Source organism: Ascaphus truei, chromosome 3, assembly GCF_040206685.1.
Source record: "Ascaphus truei isolate aAscTru1 chromosome 3, aAscTru1.hap1, whole genome shotgun sequence".
NCBI lineage: Eukaryota > Metazoa > Chordata > Amphibia > Anura > Ascaphidae > Ascaphus > Ascaphus truei.
Genome location: NC_134485.1, coordinates 199549010 through 199575833, shown reverse-complemented (window position 1 = coordinate 199575833; position 26824 = coordinate 199549010). Strand labels below are relative to the sequence as shown.

The 26824-nt window shown below is 46.5% G+C and overlaps 1 protein-coding gene across 3 annotated transcripts in view; it reads right to left on the bottom strand.

Annotated features, from left to right (window-relative positions):
* LOC142489353 (merlin-like) overlaps positions 1-26824 on the bottom strand; it is a 216878-nt gene that overhangs the window by 36551 nt on the left and 153503 nt on the right. For 2 of the 3 annotated variants that reach the window (XM_075589936.1, XM_075589935.1), the window contains exons 7-10: positions 17124-17206; positions 14762-14837; positions 3632-3769; positions 1973-2047 (exon numbers count right to left, since the gene is read on the bottom strand). In XM_075589936.1, coding sequence (XP_075446051.1) covers positions 1973-2047; positions 3632-3769; positions 14762-14837; positions 17124-17206 — 372 coding nt within the window. Of the gene's footprint in view, positions 1-1972; positions 2048-3631; positions 3770-14761; positions 14838-17123; positions 17207-21562; positions 21785-26824 lie in introns of those variants that run through there. The other variant, XM_075589937.1, reaches the window with a different exon arrangement.

Here is a 26824-nt window from a genome sequence, read left to right as displayed (position 1 = left end):
GCTAATAGCGCTTTTGCCCATTTGTGATGCCAAAAAAACAATTACACAATTAAATTAAATATACAAAACAATACATTAAAAACAAACACTAGCAAAGAAATCCATTGATTGTCACGGTGGCTACCTATTCCCTCAATGGGGGCACAGATAGCCACATTGGCAATCAATGGGCAAGCTACCGTAAATCAAAGTGTTTCTTACCCTTGCCAGTATGAAGGCTCATCCAACAACTCTTGACCCATGAAGCAATGATCCTCAGCTTGAAATACAGCATGATGCACAGAAGTCCACAATCCTCTGTTGCTTTAGAGGAGTCACCGGTGAGTAGATCTTATCTTCTTTTTTGAACAGGTCCAGGAGATGTTAACACGCCATCTTCTTCCTGTCAAATGAGACGTGACATGCCTTTAAAAGGCCTGTGATGTCACATTTGACAGACACATGGTACATCCACAAATCCAATTGGTGGGTATACCATGTGTCCAGGCATCAGGTTTGGCAGAGAATGACTTCTCTGCCAAATTTGATGGGTGATGTGACGTCACCATAAAGAAAGGGAAGCAAATGGTACCTGATTGGATGGCTTCTCTCCCTTTAAGGTGATGTCACATCACTCCAAAAAAGGGAAGGCATCACATGATACAGCCACTAATCGGATTGGTGGATGTACCATGTATCTGTCAAATATGACGTCACAGGCCTTACATAATGCCTGTCACATCTCATTTGACAGCAAGAAGACACCGTGGCAACATCTCCTGGAACTATTGAAGAAAGAAAGATCTACTCACTGAGGGCTCCTCTTCACGCAACTTAAAGCTGAGGCTCATTGCTTTGTGGATCAGGAGTTGTTGGTGCCGCAGTTGGATGAGGAGAATGAGCCTTCACCCTGGCAAGGGTAAGAAACACTTTGATTCCATTTTATTTCATTGTGATTTTTTTTTTGAGTGCCCATTGAATGCCTGTTGAGGACATAGATAACCATAGTGACAATCAATGGATTAAATGGCTAGTGTTTGTTTTTATAGAATTGTAATTTGGATTGGATTTAGTTTATTGCACTGTACTGTATATTTGCATATGCAAAAGCGCTATTAGTCATATATGGCTACTAGGGCATTTGCCCATTCCTGTGGGGTGGTGGTGGTGGTAGAGGGGGTGGGTGAAGGGTGTAGTTGCCGGTAAGGGAGGGGTGAACCCCTCCTGGGAGGCCTAGCAACCCCCCCTGGGAAAACAATGAAAGTAGTATTTAGCCCGGGGTGGGTGGTAAGGTCTCCCGGGTGAGTAGCTGGAGGTGTTAACTCCTTCATTACCTTAGCGGTTGTAACCACTAAGGTAATGAAGGGGTTAACTTATCTCGCAACCCTCCTGGGAGGCCTGAAAACCCACCCTGGGGCAACTACAAACAAACTGTGCACTGCTATTTAACACCTTCATTACCATAGCAGTTAGCCACTAAGGTAATGAAGGTAGCCTGTTATTTTATTTCTAATTACATGGGATTGGAAAAAGGGGGTCCCTGGAGCTGAAATGAATGCAAGTCAGCTCCGGAGACTCCTGGCTTCAATAAAATTTAGTAAAAATAAAAGAAACTCCGTCTGATGCAAATCACAATTCCAGTGACGGTGACGAAACAAAATAGAGAGTATTTAACCCACGATTTTCATCTCTGAGCTTTGTGAATAGTAGCTGGCAAAATATTTGAGTTTCGGCAGACCCTTAGAAAACCAATTCCAAGCGATTTTGACACATTATCGAAGCTTTGTGAATAGCTACACATGCAAAATCTCTTGTAAAGTGTACTTAACAAGCGTTAAGTCACTTATTGAAGTTTAGTGAATAGGCCCCTAAAACCTATTGTTTTTTATTGTTAACCTAACCTGTTTCACATGTTTTTGCATTACAACAAGGTAAGTAGCAAAGATGCATTTAAAAACACCATGCATGACGTGACTGCAAAAAATCAACTTACCAACTTATTGACTTCATGTTCAGAGGAATAGAACTTGAAAACATCAACTTTTTTGTCAATTGGTGTAATTCTTAGCTGACATAGTAAAGAAAGAGCAAATTAGTGTTCAGACATAAGCACACTTTCTCTCCCTGTAGCCATTATTCATTAAGTTGTCTTCCCTTTGCTTAGGGAGATTTAATTAATTACAGATCCATCGGAATGGAGGTACACTATTCTCCAGCACAGGGAAGTTATTTTCATATCATATGGGGTAGGGGCATATGTTCCTTCATGGTATATCTATTCAAACTCACATGTTTTTGTTATACCGAATACTAAGGCTCAGATCCACAAAAGGGTGATGAGCTTTAGCACACCTTTAGTCCCATGCATATGAATGGGAGCCAATGATAGCTAAAGGTTAGCACCGTTTTGTTAATCTGGACCAAGAATGGAGAAAGAGATGGAGAGATGGCGAGGTGAATTATGTCTATTGCTTTAGGTTCTCATATGCAGATTTCAAAGAAAAAAGTATATGCATGCAATTTCTATTACCCTATTTCCTCGATTCTAAGACGCACGTTTTTGACGATTTTCACGTCTGAAATTGGGGTGCGTCTTAGAACCGATGTATTAAAAAAATTAAAAAGTGTCTACAGTACTAACTCCCTCTTTTCACTTAACATGTTTCAGGAGAGGTCCCATGTCAGCGGAAGATGAAGCAGGCAGTAGCAGAGGTCCCACGTCTGCAGATGGAGTGCGGCGGCGGTGGCAGGACAGGTCCCAAGTCTGCAGGTGAATGAAGATAAGAAGACAGTGGGCATGCGGTGGCGGTGGCAGGAGATCATAATAGCAGGAGAGTTAAGCAGGAGCGGAACGGCTTGGGAGGTGCGTACTGTAACACCGGAAGTTGACCGTTGTCTGACTTCCGGTTACAATGTGCACCTCCCAAGTTGTTCTACTATGCTGCTCTGCTCCTGCTCAGCTCTCCTGCTATTATGATCTCCTGCCGCTGCTGCACACCCGCTGTCTTCTTATCTTCATTCACCTGCAGACTTGGGACCTGCCCTGCTACTGCACTCCCATCCGCTGTCCATCTTCAACCATCGCTGCTGCCCGCTTCATCCTCCGCTGACATGGGACCTCTCCTGAAACATGGGGAGTGAAAAAGTAATTTTCCTGGATTGTAAGGGCCAAATCGATGGTGCGTCTTACAATCGATGGCGTCTTACAATCGAGGAAATACGGTATATCAGAAAATGTATTTTGCTGTAAACATTTTAAAAAAAGTTGAATTGGTCCCAATCTAGCCTCTCTTCAAAAATAATTGACCTGATTATAATCTAGCACCTACAGTACAGTATATGGTTACATTTCCAGTCTGTAGTCAGAAAGCTAATAATTAGAATGTATTCAATAGCAGGGAACCAGCTGAGGTGTTGACACACAAAGCATGATTTGCCTTTTGTAAATTGATGTGAGAAACAAAAGGTTAGAGCCACACTTCCAGCACCTTTAATCAGTAACTCATTAAACATACAGTTCTGTATGGCCCAGTCAATGCCCGCTCTCCCAACACATTCTTGCTAATGCTATTTTCCCAATCCAGATAGCACAGAACCAGTGCAAACTATACTTTTCCATGATCTGTTTCCCCACATTCACACATTTACTCACTTTCTTCTCATTGTAAGAAATGTTCCTGATGTCGCCCCATTTGAAAGAATTTAATGGTGATATTCTGTTGTTTTTGCTGTAGAGATGGATGCCTTTTGCGTCAACTCCAAGAAGGATCCCAGAGTCATTCTTAGCCTGCTGTACATTTTTGAAGAAATACACGCACACGTGTATATTAGAAATGCAGCTTTTTAATGTTTTCAGTCAATAGCTGAATTGTTTTATAAACTTTATTTAAGTTATTACTGCTGCTGAGGGATTAAAACTTCAAAACAAAATGGCGCACTCACAAGAATTCATTTCACATATGCACTTAGGAGCCTTCACTGTCTCGCAAAGCAATGTGTTTCTTGTACCATGTGGAAGTAGATGGTTAAAGTTACCGTGTAAGGGATAGCCTCAAAGAGGTACTCAAATTGTCCCGCAGTGACTGATGAAAAAAAGTGTAACCGCTGTGACGGTAGGGGGGTAACCAGGCTCTCAAATAAAGGTTTAAGCCCGTTTGGTTACCCCTAATCCGTAATAAGGGTTCAAGAAGAGTCAGCTCTTGAGCCCAGTACTGTGTAATGCATAAAATGTATTGTGCAACAATAAAGTATTTGATGTATTTTTACCTATCCAGGAGTGCCAGCAAGCAGAGAATGCTGTGGCATGAGTTCAAGGGGGGTTTTGCAGAGAAAGTGTTGTCAGATTGTGCCTATCTAGTCAGGGTCCAGAGTTGCTAGTTCCCCTGAAAATGTACCCAGGAATCAGGTCTGATTACTGGATACATGTAACACACGAGTGCTGAATAGCGCTCTCACAAACCCAAAATGATAATAGGGCATAAAATAGTGCATAAAAAAATTACATATTGATAGTGCACAAATGTGACAAAATAAGATCGTAATGGTGAACTATAAGTAATTAAAGAGGAAAAACCAACACACTCAACCCTTTAGTGAAGACTGTTTCAAAAAGTCTTCTGCACAAACTTCTTCCACTAGGACCAGGGGAGCGTCATAGGTAACCATAAAAATAAAGAAACATCACATAGTGTAGTAATGTTAACAAAATAATTAGCAATAAAGCGGGCTCGCAAATGGCTACTCACAATAGAGTAGAAATGTCAAGCAGTCATCCAACTCAAGGGGTGGATGTTCCCATAGGTGTGCAGCAATATTCAGCAGCCAGTCTCAAATGAAAAAGAACAAACCAGTGTGTAGAACGAAAAATATAGTGACACACAGTGAAATACAATTCAAGGCTCACACTTAAGATGATTTTCAAGCGCGGTGTATAACATGTGGCAGGTGCACAGCGGGTCGCGATCTCCCTGTGTATCGCACTACTCTCCGGAATACTTCCGCATCCACGCCGGGGGTCACACATCACTTCAGTACGGGAACATCCACCCCTTGAGTTGGATGACTGCTTGACATTTCTACTCTATTGTGAGTAGACATTTGCGAGCCCGCTTTATTGCTAAATATTTTGTTAACATTACTGCACTATGTGATGTTTCTTTATTTTTATGGTTACCTACGACGCTCCCCTGGTCCTCGTGGAAGAAGTTTGTACTGGATACATGTAGGCACATGTCCTGGCAATATCTCCTCTTGAAAACTTTTTGCGACTCACCACTAGGGGTTCCCTGCTTCAGCGCAGACCAGAAAGGTAAAAGGGGCATAGGGATGTGAGGTGTCCCTGAAACAGTCAAGGGGTCCCTAGGTAAATGCCCAGGTCACCCGGAACATGTATAGGGGTTCTGAGGTGCGCCAACATATAAGGTTGTAAAGGGATTCTTAGAATCCATACTAAGTCTATGCAATAGTGTGTGGGGAATATGGCTAGTGAAAAATAAAGTGCAGATTTTTATTCTATTCTATTCTATTCCATACCAGAAAGACTTTATATATTTTATTAACAGAGTGTGTTAAGTACATGTATGCTTTGTGCACAGTAAAATGAGGCACAGGGATGAAAAGTATCCCCGTAGCTGAGGGAATCCCCAGGTTAAGGGGGGTACCCCTGTTAGTGCCAAGGTGTCCCAGAACCTGTAATGGGTTTGTGGGTGCCCCAACCGAATATGAGGTATGCTGTAATAAAGTATAACTTATGGTGTTTTTCACAATTACCATAAGCCTCTGCAATCAGCCTGGGCATATGTTTAAGGTGCCAGCTAGTCTGCATAGAAGCCGTAGATGAAAGAGAATGGGAAGTTGAGAGGTGTCGGGGTGCTAAGTGGTCGGGGCAGGGCGGAGTACTGGGTCCGGAGAACAGAGACCCCCTGTAGGGGGAAGTCTACTAGACTCAGTGGCACCTGCCCAGCAGGAGGCAATGGGCTGCTAAGGAAAAAATGGCGATCATAGGCGCTTTTCCCATTGGCCAGAACATATGTCTCGTCCACGGGGCATCCCGAGCTGGCTCAATACGCTCCTGCCTCTGACTTCATCAATCAGATGAGCCCCGCTCTGATTGGCTGGTGGGACATGTTCCCACGCCCAGATTGGCTGCAGGGTTCTGTGAATGAAACTCAGAAGTATTATAAACCCCTGAGCCAATCAGATTTGTAGATTCTAAGCACCGTCCAGTGAGTTAAAATCCAGACCTCTGGAGAGAGGGGAGGGATGGTGTCTGGAACTGCAGGCTGATTTCAGTTCCAGGACATTGCAGGCTAAGTCTGGGGAAAATACTTATGTAGGATTCCCTGCATAGGAGTTTTTTTACCCCAGTTCCCAAGTAAGTGTCTTTTCTTATGTAGTTTGTGTAAAATTGTGTGTTTGCCTTTTCCTGTGAATAAATTTACAATTTATTTAATTTACCTGTTTTGCTCAATGTATGATCCTGGTAAAAAGGTGTAAATGCCTGGTCTCCCGTGACTACTGCAATAAGGGATCATGTGTTTCCCAGGACACATTTCCCAGGCTGTGTGCAACATTTTGGTGTAATTTAAACATGCGGGTGTAGTCACCACTATTTAAATACCTGGGCTTATGGTTTGACTCCCACTTAACATTCGGAATGCACATTGATACCCTGACAACCAAGACCTATGCCAAACTAGGGGTACTTTACAGGAACAAATCCTCCCTAAGTCTCCTGGTCAGAAAGCGTATCGCACAGCAGATGCTAATGCCAATTATTGACTATGGAGACATAGTATATGGCTCGGCTCCTCAAACCCACCTTAGCAAACTTGACACCCTCTACAATTCAATTTGTCGTTTTGTTCTCCAATGCAACTACAACACATCACTGCGAAATGCTCAAAGAACTAGATTGGTCATCACTCGAGTCTAGGCGCAAAGTTCACCTTTCCTGTCTTGCCTTTAAATTCTTCATGGGCAAGCTACCCAGCTACCTGAACAAGCTCCTCACTCCTACCACTTGCAGCACTTATCACCTGAGATCAGACTCCAAAAGACTATTCATGGTCCCAAGGCTCAACAAAGTATCCGGACGTTCCTCCTTCTCCTTCCGTGCACCCCAAAACTGGAACAACCTACCAGAGACTCACATCCACCACCAGTTTAAGTTCTTTCAAATCTAAGGCTGTCTCACATTTTAACCTGGTCTGTAACTGTTTCATACGCTCATAATATATATTTTCTTTAACTGTGCACGCAATGTCTTGTATATAATGTATACCCTGTTCATTTATGTAACTGTACTTGAAACCATGTATTATTTGTTTTACTCTGTGCCCAGGACATACTTGAAAACGAGAGGTAACTCTCAATGTATTACTTCCTGGTAAAATATTTTATAAATAAATAAATATTAAGCCAAAACAGTCTGCAATGTGTTTTTCATGCGCTACCCATGGACTACTCCTCTGTAGCAGGATACAGTATAGGTGTATACCACAGGAACAGCTAAACCCTTCGGCTCCCGTCAAGTAAACATACAGTAATAAATCAAATCAAGGGTGGCACACCAGCTTGTGAGATATTCACAAAAGATGTGACGTCACCAGGAATACTTTTCATGTAAATTTACTGCAGTATAATACGTCCTCTTGTGTTACCCTTGATTATGTTTGTTGCATGAATATTTGAGTTGAAATGATCAATATTTAGAGGTGCAAACACTTACACTTAGTTGTTTTTAGCACATCATTTGATAAACAAGGTACATCCAAAATCCCAGCACCTTCTATATCAAACAAGGACCTCCATTTTGTTTAAATCTCCCTGAAGAAGCTTGTTAAGGGAATGTGACCAGTGGAGTACCTCAGGGATCTGTACTGGGCTCTTTAAATAACTTTATTAGTGACATTATAAATAGTCTGGGTGATAACGTATGCCTTTTTGCAGATTACAAAGATCTGCAACAGGGTTGACACTCCGGAGGGGAGTAAATAATATTACTAACTAGCTGAGAGACCCGGCGTTGCCCGGGATGTAAATGCGTAATAGGTAGTATTATTTATAAATCGTGGAACAATAGATGACTATTTGTTGTAAAGGTTGGATAATAATGTTGAAAAGAAAGATGGAATAAAATGTAATACAATGTTGTTTAAAAATGGTTTATTGTAAACACACCACAGTACAATGTATATTTTGGTGACATAACAGATGTAAAAATGTGAGGCGTGTGTCCTGCTAGGGTGTGAGGCGGCAGGTGGCGCGTGGGTTGTGAGTGCTGTCTGTGAGTGGGGGTCCTGCTAGGGTGTGAGGCGGCAGGTGGCGCGTGGGTTGTGAGTGCTGTCTGTGAGTGGGGGTCCTGCTAGGGTGTGAGGCGGTGGGTCAGTGATGTCGGTGCGTAGGGGCGGGAGGCAGCAGGTGTGTGTGGCGGCAGGTATGTGTCGAGTGTGGCGGGAGTCTGTTGAGTGCATGCAGCGGCTGTGAGGCGGTGGGTGAAAGGCAGAGGCGGGCGGAGTAAGGGCGGGTGAAAGGCAGAGGCGGGTGGGCGCGAAAGCAGAGGCGGGGAGGCAGGAAGGCGAAGACTGGTGGGAAGGGGGGGAAGGGTGTGGGAGGGGGGGGAAGGGGGAGAAGGGGGTAGGGTGTGGGAGGGGGGAAGGGTGTGGGAGAGGGGAAGGGTGTGGGAGGGTGTGGGAAAGGGGAGGAGGGGGGAGGGAAAGGGGAGGGAAAGGGGAGGGGGAGGGAAAGGGGAGGAGGGGGAGGGAAAGGGGAGGGGGAGGGAAAGGGGAGGGGGAGGGAAAGGGGAGGAGGGGGAGGGGGAGGGAAAGGGGAGGAGGGGGAGGAGGGAAAGGGGAGGAGGGGGAGGAGGGGAGAAGGGAGGAGGGGGGAGGGGAGAAGGGAGGAGGGGAGAAGGGAGGAGGGGGGAGGGGAGAAGGGAGGAGGGGGAGGGGAGAAGGGGGGAGGGGAGAAGGGGGGAGGAGGGGGGAGGGGAGGAGGGAGGAGGGGAGAAGGGAGGAGGGGAGAAGGGAGGGAGGAGGGGAGAAGGGAGGGAGGAGGGGAGAAGAGAGGGGGGAGGGGAGGGGGGAGAAGGGGAGAAGGGAGGGGGGAGGGGAGAAGGGAGGAGGGGAGAAGGGAGGGGAGAAGGGAGGAGGGGAGAAGGGAGGGGGGAGGGGAGGAGGGGGGAGGGGAGGAGGGGGGAGGGGAGAAGGGAGGAGGGGAGAAGGGAGGGGGGAGGGGAGAATGGAGGGGAGAAGGGAGGAGAGGGGAGGGGAGAAGGGAGGAGGGGAGAAAGGGGAGCGGGGGGGGAGAAAGGGGAGCGGGGGGGGAGAAAGGGGAACGGGGGGGGGGAGAAAAAGGAGCGGGGGGGGAGAAAGGGGAGCGGGGGGGAGAAAGGGGAGCGGGGGGGAGAAAGGGGAGCGGGGGGGGAGAAAGGGGAGCGGGGAGGGGGAGAAAGAGGAGCGGGGGGGGGGAGAAAGGGGAACGGGGGGGGAGAAAGGGGAGCGGGGGGGGAGAAAGGGGAGCGGGGGGGGGGAGAAAGGGGAGCGGGGGGGGGGAGAAAGGGGAGCGGGGGGGGGGAGAAAGGGGAGCGGGGGGGGGGAGAAAGGGGAGCGGGGGGGGGGAGAAAGGGGAGCGGGGGGGGGAGAAAGGGGAGCGGGGGGGGAGAAAGGGGAGCGGGGGGGGAGAAAGGGGAGCGGGGGGGGAGAAAGGGGAGCGGGGGGGAGAGAAAGGGGAGCGGTGGGGAGAGCCGGTGTTGGCCGTGAGTTACATGTAGCGCTAGGAAAAGGGGGGGGGGAGGGGGGGGAGAAGGGGGGGGGGAAATGGGGGAGGGGGACGGGGGAAAAGGAGGGGAGGGGGATGGGGGAAAAGGAGGGGGGGGGACAGTGGACAGGAGGGGGGGGACAGTGGACAGGAGGGGGGGGACAGTGGCCGGGGGGAGGGGGGGGACAGTGGGCGGGTGGGGGTGGGGGGACAGTGGAAAAGACAGTGGACAGGAGGGGATGGGAGGGGGGGAGAGTGGACAGGAGGGGGGGGAGAGTGGACAGGAGGGGGGAGAGTGGACAGGGGGGGACAGGTGAAAGGACAGTGGACAGGAGGGGATGGGAGGGGGGAGAGTGGACTGGAGGGGGGGAGAGTGGACTGGAGGGGGGAGAGTGGACAGGAGGGGGGGGCAGTGGACAGGAGGGGGGGGCAGTGGACAGGAGGGGGGGTGACAGTGGACAGGAGGGGGGGGCAGTGGACAGGAGGGGGGGGCAGTGGACAGGAGGGGGGGGGCAGTGGACAGGAGTGGGGGCGCAGTGGACAGGAGGGGGGTTGGTTTGCTTTAAATTGACGGGTCCCTCCTCTCCACTCCCCCTGTATCTTTCTCCGCTCCTGACCCCCCCACCCCCCCCATGTGTAGCTCCGGTCCCCACTCTACAGTGTCTGAGACACAGTGTAACACACACACACACGCACACAGACACACACACAGTGTCCCACACACACACTGTCATGCTGTGACACACACACACACACACACTCACACACACTCACACACACTCACCTCTCCTTCTGGCCGCCGCCATGTTAGGTAGTCCGCGAGGGAGGAAGGGGTCCTTCCCTCCGCCGCCATCTTAGGTGCCGCGTGGCAGCGGTAGGCTGCCCTGGCCAATGCCTGTCCCCGAGCCAGGGAGGTGAGCGGGAGGGAGGTGAGCGGGAGGTGAGGGGAGGTGAGCGGGAGGTGAGGGGAGGTGAGCGGGAGGTGAGGTGAGCGGGAGGTGAGGTGAGCGGGAGGTGAGTGGAGGCAGCGGTAGGCTGCCCTGGCCAATGCCTGTCCCTGCGCCAGGGAGGTGAGCGGGAGGTGAGCGGGAGGTGAGCGGAGGTGAGCGGGAGGTGAGCGGAGGTGAGCGGGAGGTGAGGGGAGGTGAGTGGAGGGAGCGGGAGGTGAGTGGAGGCAGCGGCAGGCTGCCCTGCCCACTGCCTGTCCCCGCGCCGGGGAGGTGAGTGGAGCGGGAGGTGAGTGGAGGGAGCGGGAGGTGAGTGGAGGCAGCGGCAGGCTGCCCTGCCCACTGCCTGTCCCCGTGCCGGGGAGGGAGTTGAGCGGGAGGGAGGTGAGTGGAGAGGGAGGTGAGTGGAGCGGGAGGTGGAGGGAGGTGAGTGGAGAGGGAGGTGAGTGTGAAGGGGGGGGGAGAGGATAGAGAGAGAGGTGTGTGTGTGTGTGTGTGTGTCCTTTGGCCCGTCACTCCGCCTCAGGCCAATGAGAGGTGTGCGGGGGCGGGCCAAGGGACCAATGAGATTGCCGCTAGGGACGCAGACATACAGTGCTTTCAGAAATATATAGTAGATTACTAATGATTTAGGTAGATTGGAGGAATGGTCAAGTGTGACAACTACAATTTAATGCCAAAAAGTGCAAAATAATTTACTTGGATCACAAAAATCCCCAAAAAAGGTAGAATACAGGATTAATAGCATTATACTAGTATAGAGGAAAGGGGCCTGGGAGTCATTATTTCAGCTGACAGAGGTTAGCGAGCAATGTAACAAAGCAATGGGGAAAACCAGCAGGATGTTAGGTGGTATACTGTAGCAAGAGGTATAAGCAGCAGACAGAGCGAGGGGGGATGCCACTTTATAGATCATTGGTGAGACCTCACCTAGAGTACCATATCTCCAGAAGGACGTTATTAAATTGGAGATTGGGCAATGAAGTCCTACTAAGATGGTGTATGGTCTATAGCATATGGCTTATCAGGACCTTAATATATACAGCTTCCAGGATAGAAGGCGGGGGGGGGGGGGGGGAGGATATGAGCAAAACTTCCAAATACATAAAGGGTTTCCATAAAGTACAGAAGGAAAGCATCTTTTAGAGAGAGAGGGGGGTACTAGAACAAGAGGTAATTCTCTGATGTTGGAGGGTGGCAGCTAGAGGGATATTTGAGGAAGTGCTTCCACAGAAAGAGTGGTGGATTTGCGGAATAGTCTCACAACAGACGTGCTATGGGGCTAATACCCTAAGGGAATTGAAACATGCTTGGGATAGACATGAGGCTATATCCTAAATATGAAAGAAAGCCAAGGATCAAATAGGGTCTGGGGATTTTCAGCAGATAGGAGAATGGGCGGACACGGTGGGGCAAGTGGTTCTTATCTGACGTCAGATTCTATGTTGTGACCGGGGTCTTAAAAATTCAGCTGAAAGCCGACTACGTCTAAGATTTGGGTTTTCTTTTAAACTCCACATCCTCCTTTAGTGCACTTTATTTTCAGTTACAGGTGCACTTAAATACTGATTTTTGTTATTAGTTTTTTTTGAACCTCTTTTCTGGTTGGCTCTTGAATGACCAACTAGATGCTGTATTCATATACGGTTTAAAAATATATCTAAGATGTGGAATAGACCAGGGGTGCGCTAAGTTGGGTTCGGGAGAATTTCCAGGGGGACGCGGTGGCTACAGAGGTCCCGCACTCTCCCCCAAGACATTTAAACTAAATGCCGGGGGGACCGTGCAAGGCCTCTGCAGCTTCTCCTATCTGATGTTCGGCGACGCATCGCCATGGTAACCGAAGGGTCATTTGACACCGGAGCTGAGGAGGAGGGGAGGATGCCAGCCGGGAGGTAAGCAGGCAGGTTAAAAACTTTGCGCACCCCTGGAATTGACTATTCTCAATAATCTTTAGATCTTCTAACTTGACCGGAACTAAAAGTAATTTGGTTCACATATCTATTTATTTTTAAATCTAATTTTTTCAAAGTAGAATATATATATACCTGTATATATATATATATATATATATATATATATATATATAAAACATAATACTGAGTTAAGTTATGGTGAGTAAAAAAAGTGACAAAAACCCTCCACAGGAAAGCATATACAGTATATATATATATATATATATATATATATATATATATATATATATATATATATATGATGTATATTACCAGATGATGGTCCAGTAAGGAGAGGCAGCACACACGGGTAGAAATGCAAAAGTGTATTAATACACTTTTGCATTTCTACCCGTGTGTGCTGTCTCTCCTTACTGGACCATCATCTGGTAATATATATCTTTTATGATTTTCTATGGGACAAGCATCTGGATTTACTAATGTTTATGTGTGTGCCGGCTGCGAATAGATATATATATATATATATATATATATATATATATATATATATATATATTTTGAAAAAAAATTAAGAATACACAAGATGGACTATTGAAAGCTGCCCCATAAAATGAACACAGCACCACTATTATGTCAGTGAAACACAAAGTAATAATAATAATAATTGCCTTAAATGTACATTTTCTGCGTTTGGTGCTTATTAAATAAGCCTCAGAGGGAGTTATTTATCCAAGTCACCTTACAGCAAAACAGGGACAAAAAAACATGCCAGTATCTTTCAACGAGATTTCTTTTTTGATGCAATAAATGCTTATAATTTATAACTTTTTACCCTTCAGGGTACATAACCGCCAAAGTGTTTAAAAAAAAAGAGAGAGACGGTAGGGGTAAATATGTCTGCTGTTGATAAAAGTAATCTGCCATTACTCCTACCTGTCAGTAATACATTGGTATTAGAGAGTGTGTGTGTGTGTGTATTTTACTTGGTTCCAGCACCTCATGGAACATTCCAGCACCTCATGGAACATTCCAGCACCTCATGGAACATTCCAGCACCTCATGGAACATTCCAGCACCTCATGGAACTGGAGTTAATGTGTCTGCAGTTGGAAAGTTGCAAAGATTGTCTGTGACCTTTCCATGTTACTCTTTTATGTTGAAAATGTAATGTTGCAGTTGTATTCACCAATCAATGCCTGGGCACGTAGGCAGCACCTAGCCCTTAATGTTGCAATATGGTGGGTTAGGGCAGGGGTGCGCAAACTTTCTGAGCTGCGCCCCCTTACCTTCAGCCGTAGTGTTCGCGCCCCCCCCCTCTCCAAGGACCCGGCGTCATATGACGCCACGGGTCATGTTACGTCATGTCACATGACCCCGGTGCGTCATTAGCCATGACAACGCGTTACTTGACCCCGCGGAGTCATTTGATGCCGCGTTGCCATGACGACGTGTTCCTGAAGAGCCGGTAGAGAGCAGGTAAGGGAGTTACAGAGGCTTCACGCCTCCCCCGGCATTTAATTTAAATGCCTTGGGGAAGAGCGCGGGGCCTCTGTAACTGCCGCATACCCCATAGAAATTCTTGCGCCCCCACGTTTGTGCACCTCTGAGATAGGGGTATAAACATGTGGGGAGGGAGACCCCTAGTTAGCTTTTAGTTCTGGGTCTAGTTCTGAGTTTAGGTGCAGGTGAAAAGCTCCAGTGCTGGTCTAAGGCCTGAGAAGTAGGCCATGTAGGCACTGTGCAGGAAGCAGCACAGGGGAAATCTATGCAAGAAGGTCCCTGCAACTAGGCCTGCATGATATCCCAAGTTAAGTATGTGTGTTGTCTGTATATTTGTACTATTGTGGATATATTTTTCCAATAAATTAATTTTATAAACTCTCGTGTTTCTGTCTGGCGATATTGATCCCTGGAATTAGTCCTGGTCTCCAATGACAGAGAGAACCTGAGGTATTTAACGTCAGTGAAGAAAACACAGAAATATTAAATCCCCTAGAGTGCTCCACTATTTATGCTTTATCATTTGGTAACAAGTGGTGGCAGTCAGGTTTTGTGTCAACATGATATGTCTTCCATCATCGACAGACTGGAAGCTAGAGCGAGACTGACGACCCAAGCCTAGCAAACACATTAACAACACAAATCAACTGGTACACTTACAGAGATGGGGAAGTAGTTCATTCCATACATGTCCAAGTCTTGGGCAATTTTAAGGTAGTTCATCTCTGCTTCATCTCTAATAAGCAAAAAGATAATACCATGTGATAAATAAATAGAGAACTTCGTAAATGCATATCGTAAACTTTTTTTTGTATGGTGTACACGAGGAATCCTCTTGATCAAGAAGTTAATAAAAGCTGTTAAATGAGAATTTTAATCCTAATAGAGGTATATTAGTATTTTATCTGGTAGTGTTAGGTACCTGTGAACAGGGTCTGCCTTGTCGAGGCTCGCAAGCTTACAATGCTTTTGGCCAAAGGGTTAAACTAAACAACCCTTTTTCAAGAGAATATATAAGTATTTTACTGTGTATTTTTGTCATGTTGGATGTAGCATTGGGCTTCTCTGTCGCTTGTTGTATACAATTGCCACACTCAATAGCACTCCTTTTTGACACTTATATACATATATTTTTGTGGGGGCACAGGGGTTCCCAAAAAGAGCTTGCTGGGGTTCTGTGTGTTATTCAAGAAGTTAATAAAATACAGTTCACTGTTTAGGCGGAGGTCAAAATAAGGTACAGTCCTGATTTTAAATGTAAGCCTGCTGACTCAGGACAGTGTTATATCTTAGTAGCTAAGTGGTGGAAAGTCACATTTCTGGCAGTGGCTGGCCGGATCTAGTTGTGGAGGGGGGAAGGCAGTGGCTGGGGAAGGCACTGCAGTGGAGAGGAGCTCGAGTCTCACAGCATACGGTGGCCCTGGTGAACGGACGCACAAGTTGGGCCGAACCTCCAGCTAGCCTGAAATTCTGGCATCAGGCAGTGGAGGTCCTTGGAGCCGCCGGGCCTGGTACTCTTGTCCTGGCTCTCCCTCTGGCAATGGTCCTGTTTAGATATATTCTTCCAATACAGTTTTCTTCCATTGGTGGCTGAAGATTCTGGAGAATTTGGGCTCCCTATTCATTTGTACATACACTGGTTTACAGGTTCGGACTGGCCCATTGGGTAACCAGGAAAATCCCACATGGGCCCTCAATGTCATGACTGGCTAAGTCTCCTTGGCAGACGACATCTAAAAAGTGTCTCAGTTGGTGCTTCCCAGTGCTTAAATAATAAATACTGTATATTAATGTTACAATACTAAAGTGTTTTCAATATATAGTTATATAAGTGAATGTGACTGATAATATATCACATTAATAGACCTTGAATAAGTATATACAATCAGTGACCATAAAAATGGGACAAAGCAGTGTGAATAGACAAAAACAGAGAAGAAAAAAGAAAATCCCTGACTCAAACCCAAAAAATAACATTCTCCTACGTCCCAAACACATGTAGAGTCTCAAAGTTTTAGGGGAGCAGTGGATGTAATCCAATATGTGGGAGAGAGGAAAAGCAAGAAAAACTAATGGCGCAATATCGTCACACTATGTATGTGGTCTGCAAATTCATCTGAAGTGTTTACTCACATGTAATTGGATTAAATAAGCTGTCACATACCGTGACAAACTGTGGGTCAATCTGTGAAATGCAATCGATCTCGGGGGAAAGCAGAGAAAAACGCAATATTGCAGATAGTATAAACAAATTTTATCTGGACAAATTTAAAATATGCGCACTCACATAGAGAAAAAACTTTTAAAACATTGCGGTGAAAATCTCCAAAGTGACAGCCTTGTCGCGATCTCACCGCCTCCACTGCCTTTTGGCATCTCTTAGCATCTCACGTGATTGCAGTGCTGACCCACAGTTTGCCACAGTATGGGATATACTCACTTAGTCCAACTACATGCGAGTAAACACTTCAGATGAATTCGCCGACCACATACCTGGTGTGACTATATTGTGCCGTTGTTTTTCTTGTTTTCTTCTCTCCCACTTATTGGACTACATCCACTGCCCTCCTAAAACTTTGAGAGTCTCCTTGAATGACTTGGCAGATTCCTGGAATTGTGGGTAGACTTGGGATACTGGGAGCACTGTCCATGGCAGTCTGAGTGTGTGTGACTGCTCTGTGTCTATCAGTGTATGTACTGTATGTGTTGGAGTCTGTTCTGCTTCCAAAATGATATCTATACCAGTACCGTATGTAGGTGTGCATGCGTAAGTGTATGCATGTATGACTATGTATCGATGAGTATATGTACTATGTACGCACAAGCGGATTGATGTCTGACCTTATATACAGCATGTATGTATGAGTGCAAGCTATATTGTAACATTTTCGTCCATTATGGTCTCTACAATCTGTTTCCCCATGTGCGCCTCATGATACCCCAGTCCATACCCCAGTACAACGCTTCTGCATTGTTCTCACAGTAAACATTTTTGGAAACAGTGATAATACATTATAAATACCTAGCAATTCCTCTATGCTCAGCATACCATGCTGTTATTTTATCCTGCCACATTTCTGAGGTCATCTGATATTGCTGGAGAACCTATAGAAGTAGAGGGAACATTTGAGCACATATTTCTTGAACAGTGTTAAGATGTGCCAAGGATTAGCATTGCATAGTAAATAAAGTGGTCTTGCATCGCTCATTTCTTTTCCCCCCTAAGGCTGCGCTTATAGTGCCTGGCGACGCGACACCGCTCCGAATCAAATACACTGACTCCGTCGCAAGCCTTATAGTAAGCGTGACGGCGATGGAGCGACCCAAACTTTTGAAGCCGGGTCAATTTGATTTTTAGAGACAGTTGCCACATGTGACTGTCTCTAAACCAAACAGAGAACGCGGCCCGCCCCCTTTCGTGACGTCGCTGGCGACAGTCGCTCAAAATCAAATGATAAGTTTCGCTGGTGGCGACGGGTGACGTCATCGGTCGCATTGCCGTCACCAGCACTATAAGCGCGGCCTAAGCTGAACAGTAAATAAAGTAAACAAGCCAGAAAACATTCACTGCCAATAGTCTCAAGCACAGCAAGTCTGGGTGAACTTGGGGAAAACAAACCAAAGACACAGAAAACTGATTAAAATGAGTGCAGGAACAGGAATATCTGGTGACACCCAAAGCTTTCACATAGGGAGGGGATGGGCAGACAAGTGGCTGCCTATTCCTTACAGCAGACAAACATTACTGGTCTTTTTCTTTCTCATTGTTTACAGTTGCTATGTACTTTATTTATTTTCTGTTGACTGTTCATTTTGTTCACGTTTTTTTTTTTGTTTCAATTTTTTTTTATTGAACATATATAAGTACAATTGTAACAGTGACAGTGACATAGTATAATACACAGAAATGAAGACATATCTTATCACCAGTTTCCCCATTTGGGTGTTTTCCGGGATCGCACCACTCCTTGTCAGAATTTTGATTTTGAATTGTGATCATCCACAGTCTTTTTCTTTTTTATGTTTGCTTCTCTTTTGGCTGAGTTGGAGGAAAGGGAAGGAGGGGAGACAAACAAGAAGGAGGAGGAGGGGGTAAGGGGAGGGATGGTGGGAGAGGACAAGAGGGAAGCCCGGACATGTGGGTGGGCTAGAGGATCTGCCGGGGGAGCGGGGAAGGGGCAGTTAACCCCGTCCCCCCCAGTGCGAATCTAGGACTTCTCCGGTCCCAGATCTCCAACCATGGCTCCCAGACTCTCAAGAACTGTGTTATTCTCTGTCTGAGTAGAGCTGTGAGCCTCTCCATGGTCATCACCACGTTAACTCTCTTGACGACCGTTGCCCTGGAGGGTGTTGCTATCTGTTTCCAGGATGCTGCGATGGAGCATCTTGCGGCCGTGAGTTTAGCGGAGAGTAGCCTCTCCATTGGCTTGGGTAGGTCCTCAATAGGCTTTGCCAGCATCAGGGTCAAGGGGGACTCTCAATCCCGAGACTTCGTGAATAATGGTCTGGATCATGGTCCAATACCTCTTAATCTCGGGGCATGACCACCAAATGTGCACCATGTCTTCTCTTTGACCACATCCCCTCCAGCACACATCTGGAGTGCCGGGGAAGATCTGGCTCAGCCTACTCGGGGTTAGCTACCACTGGAATAAAATGTTATATATATTTTCTTTTGTTGTTGTACAAATCGAGGTTTTGGCTGCCGATTCCCAAATATCCTTCTTGTCGTCTAACTCAATGTCTAAGTTGAGGTCCGCACACCTTTTAAGCATGTAAGAATGGGATTCTGTGCTTGATGCTGACACCAGTCCTCCGTATATCCTAGAGATCAGTCCTCTCTGGTAGGTGCCTTTAGAGCAAAGAGTTTCAAATTTTGTCAATTCTGAGAATTTAGCGTTTTGGGAGATTGCTTGGATAAAATGCCTAATTTGGAGGAATTTAAAGAGATGTAGGTCTTGCGTTTGGTATTTATCTCTGAGCTCTTGGTAGGAAAGCACTTCCCCGTTCTTCAGCAAGTCCGCAACCATTCTAATATTAAGGTCTTGAAATTGACCTAATTGCCCTTGGGAACACCCAGACGGGAAATCCGGGTTCCCGAAGATAGGGGTCAGTTGTGAGGGGGATGCTATTAGGCCATATTTCCCTTTGGTCTTATTCCAAATACTCCATGTGCATCCCATTGCTCCCAGATCAAATTTCCGTTGTGCTTTTTTCTTGTTTCCCTGGGGCCACAAGATCGCTGGAAGGGTCAGGGGCCTAACGTAGTGTGACTCTATCGCTAGCCAGCCAGAATATGCTGGATCATTTTTCCATGTCACCGCCTGCTTCAGCTGCGCAGCTTGGTAGTATCTGACCACGTCAGGTACCGAACCGACCTCGGGACCCTCGATCTCCCTCCTTTCCAGATAAATTTGAATATATGAGATTGAATATTTTTCAACTCGAACATTGGAACCACTATGGGGAGGGTTTGGAAGAAATATATCAAGAATGTTCATTTTAGTTATAGGGATTCTTCCGAACCACGAGAGTTTGAGCTTATTCCAGGAGTCTAAGTCTTTCTTAATCTGATCGAATAGGGGAGGGTAGTTGCTTTTGTATAGGGATTTATAGGAGTTTGAGATTTTTACTCCAAGATATTTTATGTGAGATGAGCTCCACTTATATTTGAAATTTGATTGTAATAATTTCCATTGCAGCTCTGGGAGAGATAGGTTTAGGGCTTCAGATTTGTCAATGTTGACTTTGTAATCTGAAACTAGGCCGAATCAATCTAACATTTTTTGGAGATTGGGTAGGGAGACATGTGGGTTGGCCAGGGTCAAGATCACATCATCAGCGAAAAGGGAGATTTTGTATTCGGTTTTACCAATCTGGATTCCCTTTATATTTATTTCATCCCTAATCTTGGCCGCTAGAGGCTCTATTGAAAGGGCAAAGAGCAAGGGGGATAGTGGGCAGCCCTGTCTGGTTCCGTTTTTGATGGAGATCGGATCCGTCAGGCCCCCTGGGAGTTTAATGTATGCCGTGGGATTCTGATAGGGGGCTCTGACTCCCTCTAGGAAGGGACCTCTGGAACCAAATTTTAATAGGGTTTGATCTAGGAAGCACCACTTCATTCGGTCGAACGCCTTTTTCGCGTCGAGACTTAGTATCATGGCTTTTGTTCCAGTGAGATGCACGCGGTCAATTATATCTATTATTTTGCGAGTGTTGTCAGAGGCCTATCTTCCTGACACAAAACCTACTTGATACGTTTGGATAAGTCATGGGATAATTGGATTTAGTCTGTTTGCTAGGATCTTGCTGTAGACTTTGAGGTCGGTCATTTTGTTCACATTTAACTGATAATAAAAACAGTTTTAAAAAGATACTACATTGCATAACTTTTTGCATAGGGAGCACACAAAATCTGTTCCATTTCTCATTCATAAGACACAATTTGGGTTATGTGTAAAAGTCTCCCAGCTTCAAAACTGGAACAAACCAACCAAAAAAAAACACAATCAGATTTATCAAATGAAAAAAAGGTCTACTACAACAGCAAAGGGATTTTTTTGTTGATAAATATGGTTGTAATGAGTATGGCAGAAGATATTGGGTATTTTAAGCAATCTGCTACTTCAGGGGTTAACATTGGTAATGGATTGTCTAAAAAAATACAATAATTGTTTTTATAACAGGTCAAGACCCTTCCTGTTTCTGTGTTGGTAGACAGGGAGCTTAACCTGGGGGATATCACCGATGGTGAAAAAACACCACTAAAAGTGAAATATGTACAGTTTAGACGTAGACGAGACCCAGATCATGGGCTGTCAGCCTCAAAGAAAACATTACATTCTTGAAATATCCCCTGTGCATCACAGAGAGAGGTGGCAAGCAGGTCACCAATTAGTTTGAGGGCTACATTAAATATAAGATACCATAGGCCTGACATCAATTTCCAAGAATAACAAATAGATATTCATAACTGCTGCGATTTGGCAAATCAAATGATGCAAAACATTTCATAATTAAGAGGTGTAAAATACATATCTGTTTCTCCTGTGAAAATAGACGCTAGGCTGTCAAATTATAGATGCAGGTGTGTATGTTAAGTACACAGACGCAACAGTGAAGATGGTGTGTGTCTAAGTATTATAGCAACCAAGTTATGAAGCCATTATGAAGACTTTTATATATTGAGTCAACGTTTTAAAAAAGTCACAAGGTTTTTTTCTTTTAAGGCATAAAAATGTCAGCCCAGTGACTGATTGGTGAAAAAGGATGGGTTTTATGTGTGTTTCAATGGAGAAGGTTTGGGCATAAAAGTGTTACGCCGGTGCTGCCCGCAGACCAGACCCGTCCCCTGAGCTGAAGGGGGAAGTGGTAATACACACACCCGCAGCAAAGGGAGCGTGTCCGGAGTGTGGTATAAAGTGTTGCCAGGCCAGGTGTAGTAAGGTAGACAATACTTGCCGGTACCGGTTGTAGAGATAGAGTGAAGAATGCCTTGCCGAGGTCCGGGAGTGGAGAGCGGAGATAGGTCGTAGTCCAAGCCGTGTTCAAGGAGTTACCAGAGTGAGCGTTGTCCAAGGAGTACCGAGATCGAGAGCCAGAGGGGGTAGTCGTACAAGCCGCGTCAGAACCTGTGAAAACACTGAGAGAATCCAGAAGTACTTCCATGCAGAGACTATGTCGAGCAAAGACTGAGAGCAGAGAGGAGCTAGATAAAGCAGGAAGGTCCAATTAGGAACGGAGGCGGGACAGGAAGAGCTACAGGGAGACACTGCAGATTGGTGCAGGCATAACAGGCCAGGTGAGTCTTGTTGGTAACCTGAGTATGCTCGTGTGGTGTGCGGGGGCGGAGCCTGAGGTCCGGGGGACGGGAAGAAGAGTGTGCAGAATGAGCGCGCTCCGTAACGCGTGTACATGCGTGGACCGAGCCAGTGGATGGTGCAGGGGTGCGCGCGGGAGGGCGTGGGCGCGCCCGGCGCTGAGCAGAGGAATAGCTGATGGGAGTGATCCCGCGACGGCGGCAGGGGCGGGGAGCCGCGGAGGTCGGTAAGGCAGGATTGTTTTGTGTGTCCAGGGACTCCCTGAGGGGAGAGAGTGCTCTGTGTGGGGAGCGCGGAGGACGCCGATTCCTGACAAAAAGTTGGCATGCATGATTAGAAAATTAGATTTCAAGTATGGGAGTGTCCATGCTTGAGCACATGAAATCTCAATTTCCCCTCAAGACCCTTTGGGAAAAGGTCTGATCAATGTTAGACGTTAACGTAAGTTAGATTCCATGTTTTAAGAAACTGATCTGCATTTATTTTAACTATGTTCTTGTAATAATCTTAATGTAACCTATGCAATGTATATATTTTTTATATTAAACCAAAACTTTAATAAGCAATGCTTTGGGCTCTGAATAAACTGTTTGCACGCTTTGTAGAGAGTAAAGTACATTTTTGGACACAGTTTCCTACAACACATGTGTGTGTTGAGTGCATAGTTATTCTTTAGTTAACAGTGACCGAAGACCATGGCAAATACATCTTTTTTGCATTTGGTGGTGACTGCTGTTAGATTGCAACCGAGTAAGGGTAGTTATTAAGCAATTTTAAGTACCTTGCGCAGGAGAAAGGTGAGTTTGCTAGTTAGCTGTGTGTATTAACCCTGGTTGCATATGTCACGTGCTCACAAGTGTGTTGTTCGTGACAGATGGTATATTGGGATGCATTTACGGGGAGATATTTTTGATTGGAAGGACCTTTGTGGAAAGCGGAAAAGTGAATGAACTAGTGAATTAGTGAATAAGCTGTGAATTAACCCTTGTCCCATATACAGGTTATGTGCTCACTAGTGTGCTATACATGACAATGGTGCAGTACTTTTGCCCCAGTTTTGCAGCCCGGAGACTGATAGCTAACCCTCAATGGTATATGCATCAAGGCAAAAGTGGGGTAGTAGGATTTCTTCATATATATATACAGTGTTCGACAATCCTATACATTTACTCGCCCGGGGCGGGTGGATTTAACCCCCGGGCGTGTAAATATTGGCCCAAGCAGCACGTGTGTTTTTTTTTTAAATTCCCCCGTTCGCGCTGAAATTTCCCTGCTCGCGCAAAAAAAACAAAAAAAACTCCCCTACCTGACTGCTTTGGGGGCGCGCGGCCAGGCTCTATATGAGCCTGCCCCCAACGAGCAGCCATTCTTTCCGGCCGGAGATCTCTTGGAGAGTAAGTAAGTACTCTCCAATCCTCCATCTTGCGGACCCTCTGCTGCTTCCCTGCAAGCCCCCTTACTCTCCGTGTTCCCCCTTCTCTCCCTGTTCCCACTTCTCTCCCTGTCCCCGCTTAACTTGGCCAGCAGATTGTCGTGGGGGTGTCCCCCCCTTCTCGGCATGTCCCGGCGTCCCGCGCGGGGCAGCAGATTGTCGTGGGGGTGTCTCCCCTTCTCGGCATGTCACGTGGTCCCGCGTGGGGCAGCAGATGGTCGTGGGGGTGTCCCCCCTTCTCGGCCTGTCACGTGGTCCGCGGGCCAGCAGATTGCAGTGGGGGTATCCCCCCTTCTCGGCCTGTCACGGCGTCCCGTGTGTGTATGCATTGTGTGTGTGTGTGTGTGTGTATGTGTGTGTATGCATTGGTGTGTGTGTGTGTGTGTGTATGTGTGTGTATGGGTGTGGGCATGTGTTTGTGTGTGTGTGTGTGTGTGTGTGTGTGTATGCATTGGTGTGTGTGTGTGTGTGTGTGTATGTGTGTGTATGGGTGTGGGCATGTGTTTGTGTGTGTGTGTGTGTGTGTGTGTGTGTGTGTGTGTGTGTGTGTGTGTGTGTGTGTGTGTGTGTGTGTGTGTGTGTGTGCATGGGTGTGTGTGTGTGCATGGGTGTGTGTTTGTGTATGCATGGGTGTATATGTGTGTGTGCATGGGTGTGTGGGTGTGGGCATGGGTGTGTGTGGGCATGGGTGTGTGTGTGCATGGGTGTGTGTGTGTGTGTGTGTGTGTGTGTGTGTGTGTGTGTGTGTGTGTGTGTGCATGGGTGTGTGTGTGTCTGTGTATATGGGTGTGGGCATGGGTGTGTGTGTGTGCAAGGGTGTGGGGGTGTGTGTGTGTGTGTGCAAGGGTGTGGGTGTGTGTGTGTGTGTGTGTGTGTATGGGTGTTTGTGTATGCATGGGTGTGTGTGTGTGTGCATGGGACAGTGTGCCCCCCCCCCACCCTGCCGCCTCCCCAAAGATTACACTAAGCCCAGCTATCTTCATGACGGCGCAGCCGCCGCATGTGGGGGGGTGGGGGGGATATGCCGGTCTGCACCCCCGACCACTAGCTTCCGGCGAGGGGAGCAGGGCAGTGGCGGCCATGGCGGGGCTGACTGTCCCATGGGGAGCCCGCTGGGGACGTGCCTCCCACCCACCCTGCCACCTCCACAAAGCTTCCACTACGCCCGAGTGAGGTATGGGGGGGTAGGGGAATGCCGGCCTGCCCAGCCTTTCTCAGTTAGGATTTTAGCCCATCCAAAAAATAAAAAGGCAGGTTATAATTAAAACTATAAAGAGGGTCTTTGGGGGGGGGGGGGGGGGCGCCGGACGGGAGGTGCCATAGGGGTGGTGCTCCCGGCCGCATACACTGCTAAATAAAACATTGTTTTGGTTGATTGTAACAATTTCTTATGCTGTCTTCAGTTATTCCTAATGTATTTGTCCCATTCTACACCCAGTCAGTCAGTCAGTAACCCAGTCAGTCACTCAGTCAGTCACTCAGTCAGTCACTCACCCAGTCAGTCACTCACCCAGTCAGTCACTCACCCAGTCACAGTCAGTAACCCAGGCAGTCACTCACCCAGTCACAGTCAGTAACCCAGTCAGTCACTCACCCTGTCACTCAGTCAGCCACTCACCCAGTCAGTCAATAACCCTGTCACCCAGTCAGTCACTCACCCTGTCACTCAGTCAGCCACTCACCCATTCAGTCAGTCACTCACCCAGTCAGTCAGTTACCCAGTCAGTCACTCACTCTGTCAGTCACTCACCCAGTCAGTAACCCAGTCAGTCAGTCAGTCAGTCACCCTGTCACTCAGTCAGTCAGTCAGTCACCCAGTCAAACAAGTAGTCAGCGGTCTACACATAAGAATGTATTGAGGTTTTAAAATAATTTCTAACTTTCTTTGTTCCAGATCTGACTAGAAAGCTTCTACCAGGATACTCGGAATCCCCCCTAACTCAGAAGACATGTAGGGAACGGCTGCATTCGTGTGTATTTGCTGATAGTCACTTATATTCGCAAACCTGTCTGCATTTGGTTAATATGAAGAAGCACAGTAGTTTCCCATTATCCAAGAATTGGCTTCACTGTGGAGCAGCTCACACACCCACCACCCCTCCCTGATCTTAACGCTGCGGGAACAGTGCCGCTGAGCGTGCTATGTAATGAAAGCAAATAATGACGGCTATGCTTGTGCCACACTCACCGAAGCCCAGCGCTTGTAGAGACAATTTATCACGTGACCATACTGTGAATAATCTGTGTGGAGGGGGGTGGGAGACTTCACCCACTGCGCCGTATCATCTGATCACACACACGACTTTGCTATAAAGATTTAAAATGCCTTCACTAAGTATTTTGATTTCTTTATCTCTGGGTGGAGGAGTGGGGTGGTTTTTGAGAGTTTACTGTCATTTATATTGCATGTTAACAAGCTTCACAGTCCGTGCTGTTACATGCCGATCTAGTACTGTACTCTGGAGGGGGAAGGAGGCAAATAGTTGCTGTGTTCTGATCCACATTTTAGATATCAGCCTGGACCCACCATCTGCCTTCCAACGCCCATCCTCTGCCTGCACTGATTTTGGCTTCACGTAAGTGTTCCATACTGTATACTGACTTCACACTGTTTGCCAATCATTCCATCTTTACAAATTGAAAGATCTTTTTCTACATTTTAGGTATCAGCCTGGTCGCACCAATCAGCCTAGACCCAACATCTGCCTTCCAGCACCCACTGTCTGCCTGGAACCAACATCTGCAAAGATGAGCAACAAGACAAGACAGACTTCACTCCTCATGTTTTTTGGAGATAAAAACCAGGGACCATCACAGCGTGTTAACCATACAGAGACTGTAGAAGATACTCCTCCAGATCAAGACACTCCGATAGCAACAAAGTTAATCCATAAAAGAAGAATTTTTCAAGATAGTTGGCTCAAAGATTTCACATGGTTAGAATATAACAAGGAATCAGATGTTGCATCATGTATTATCTGTTCGAATGTTGCTCATAAGACTGACGTTACTCCGCCTACACACATACGACACATTTTCAATGCACCATTTAAATTAGAAACTTTCAAATATCATGGAAAGTCTTCTCTACATATCAAGTTTGCCAAAATTTGGAGTGCACAAAAAAATCCAGAAAGCACACCAATGGGGCTATGTGTAAAAAAGATGGAGAAGGAAATGTTTCAACAAATGTGTGTTGTTTTCAATTCTGCTTATTATATAGCTAAAACCAATAAACCATTCAGCGACATAAAAGATCTGTTAAATTATACACGCAAGCTTGGCGTTCATGTTCTCGAACAATATAGTAACGATAAGCGGTGTGCAGAATTTGTCAAATTTATTGCCGAAAAAATAAGAAATTACATTGTCGCTGAAGTTAAAAGTAGTTCATTCTTCAGTGTATTACTGGATGGTTCCACTGATAAATCAACAACAGAACAACTTATAATGTATATGAAATATTGTAAG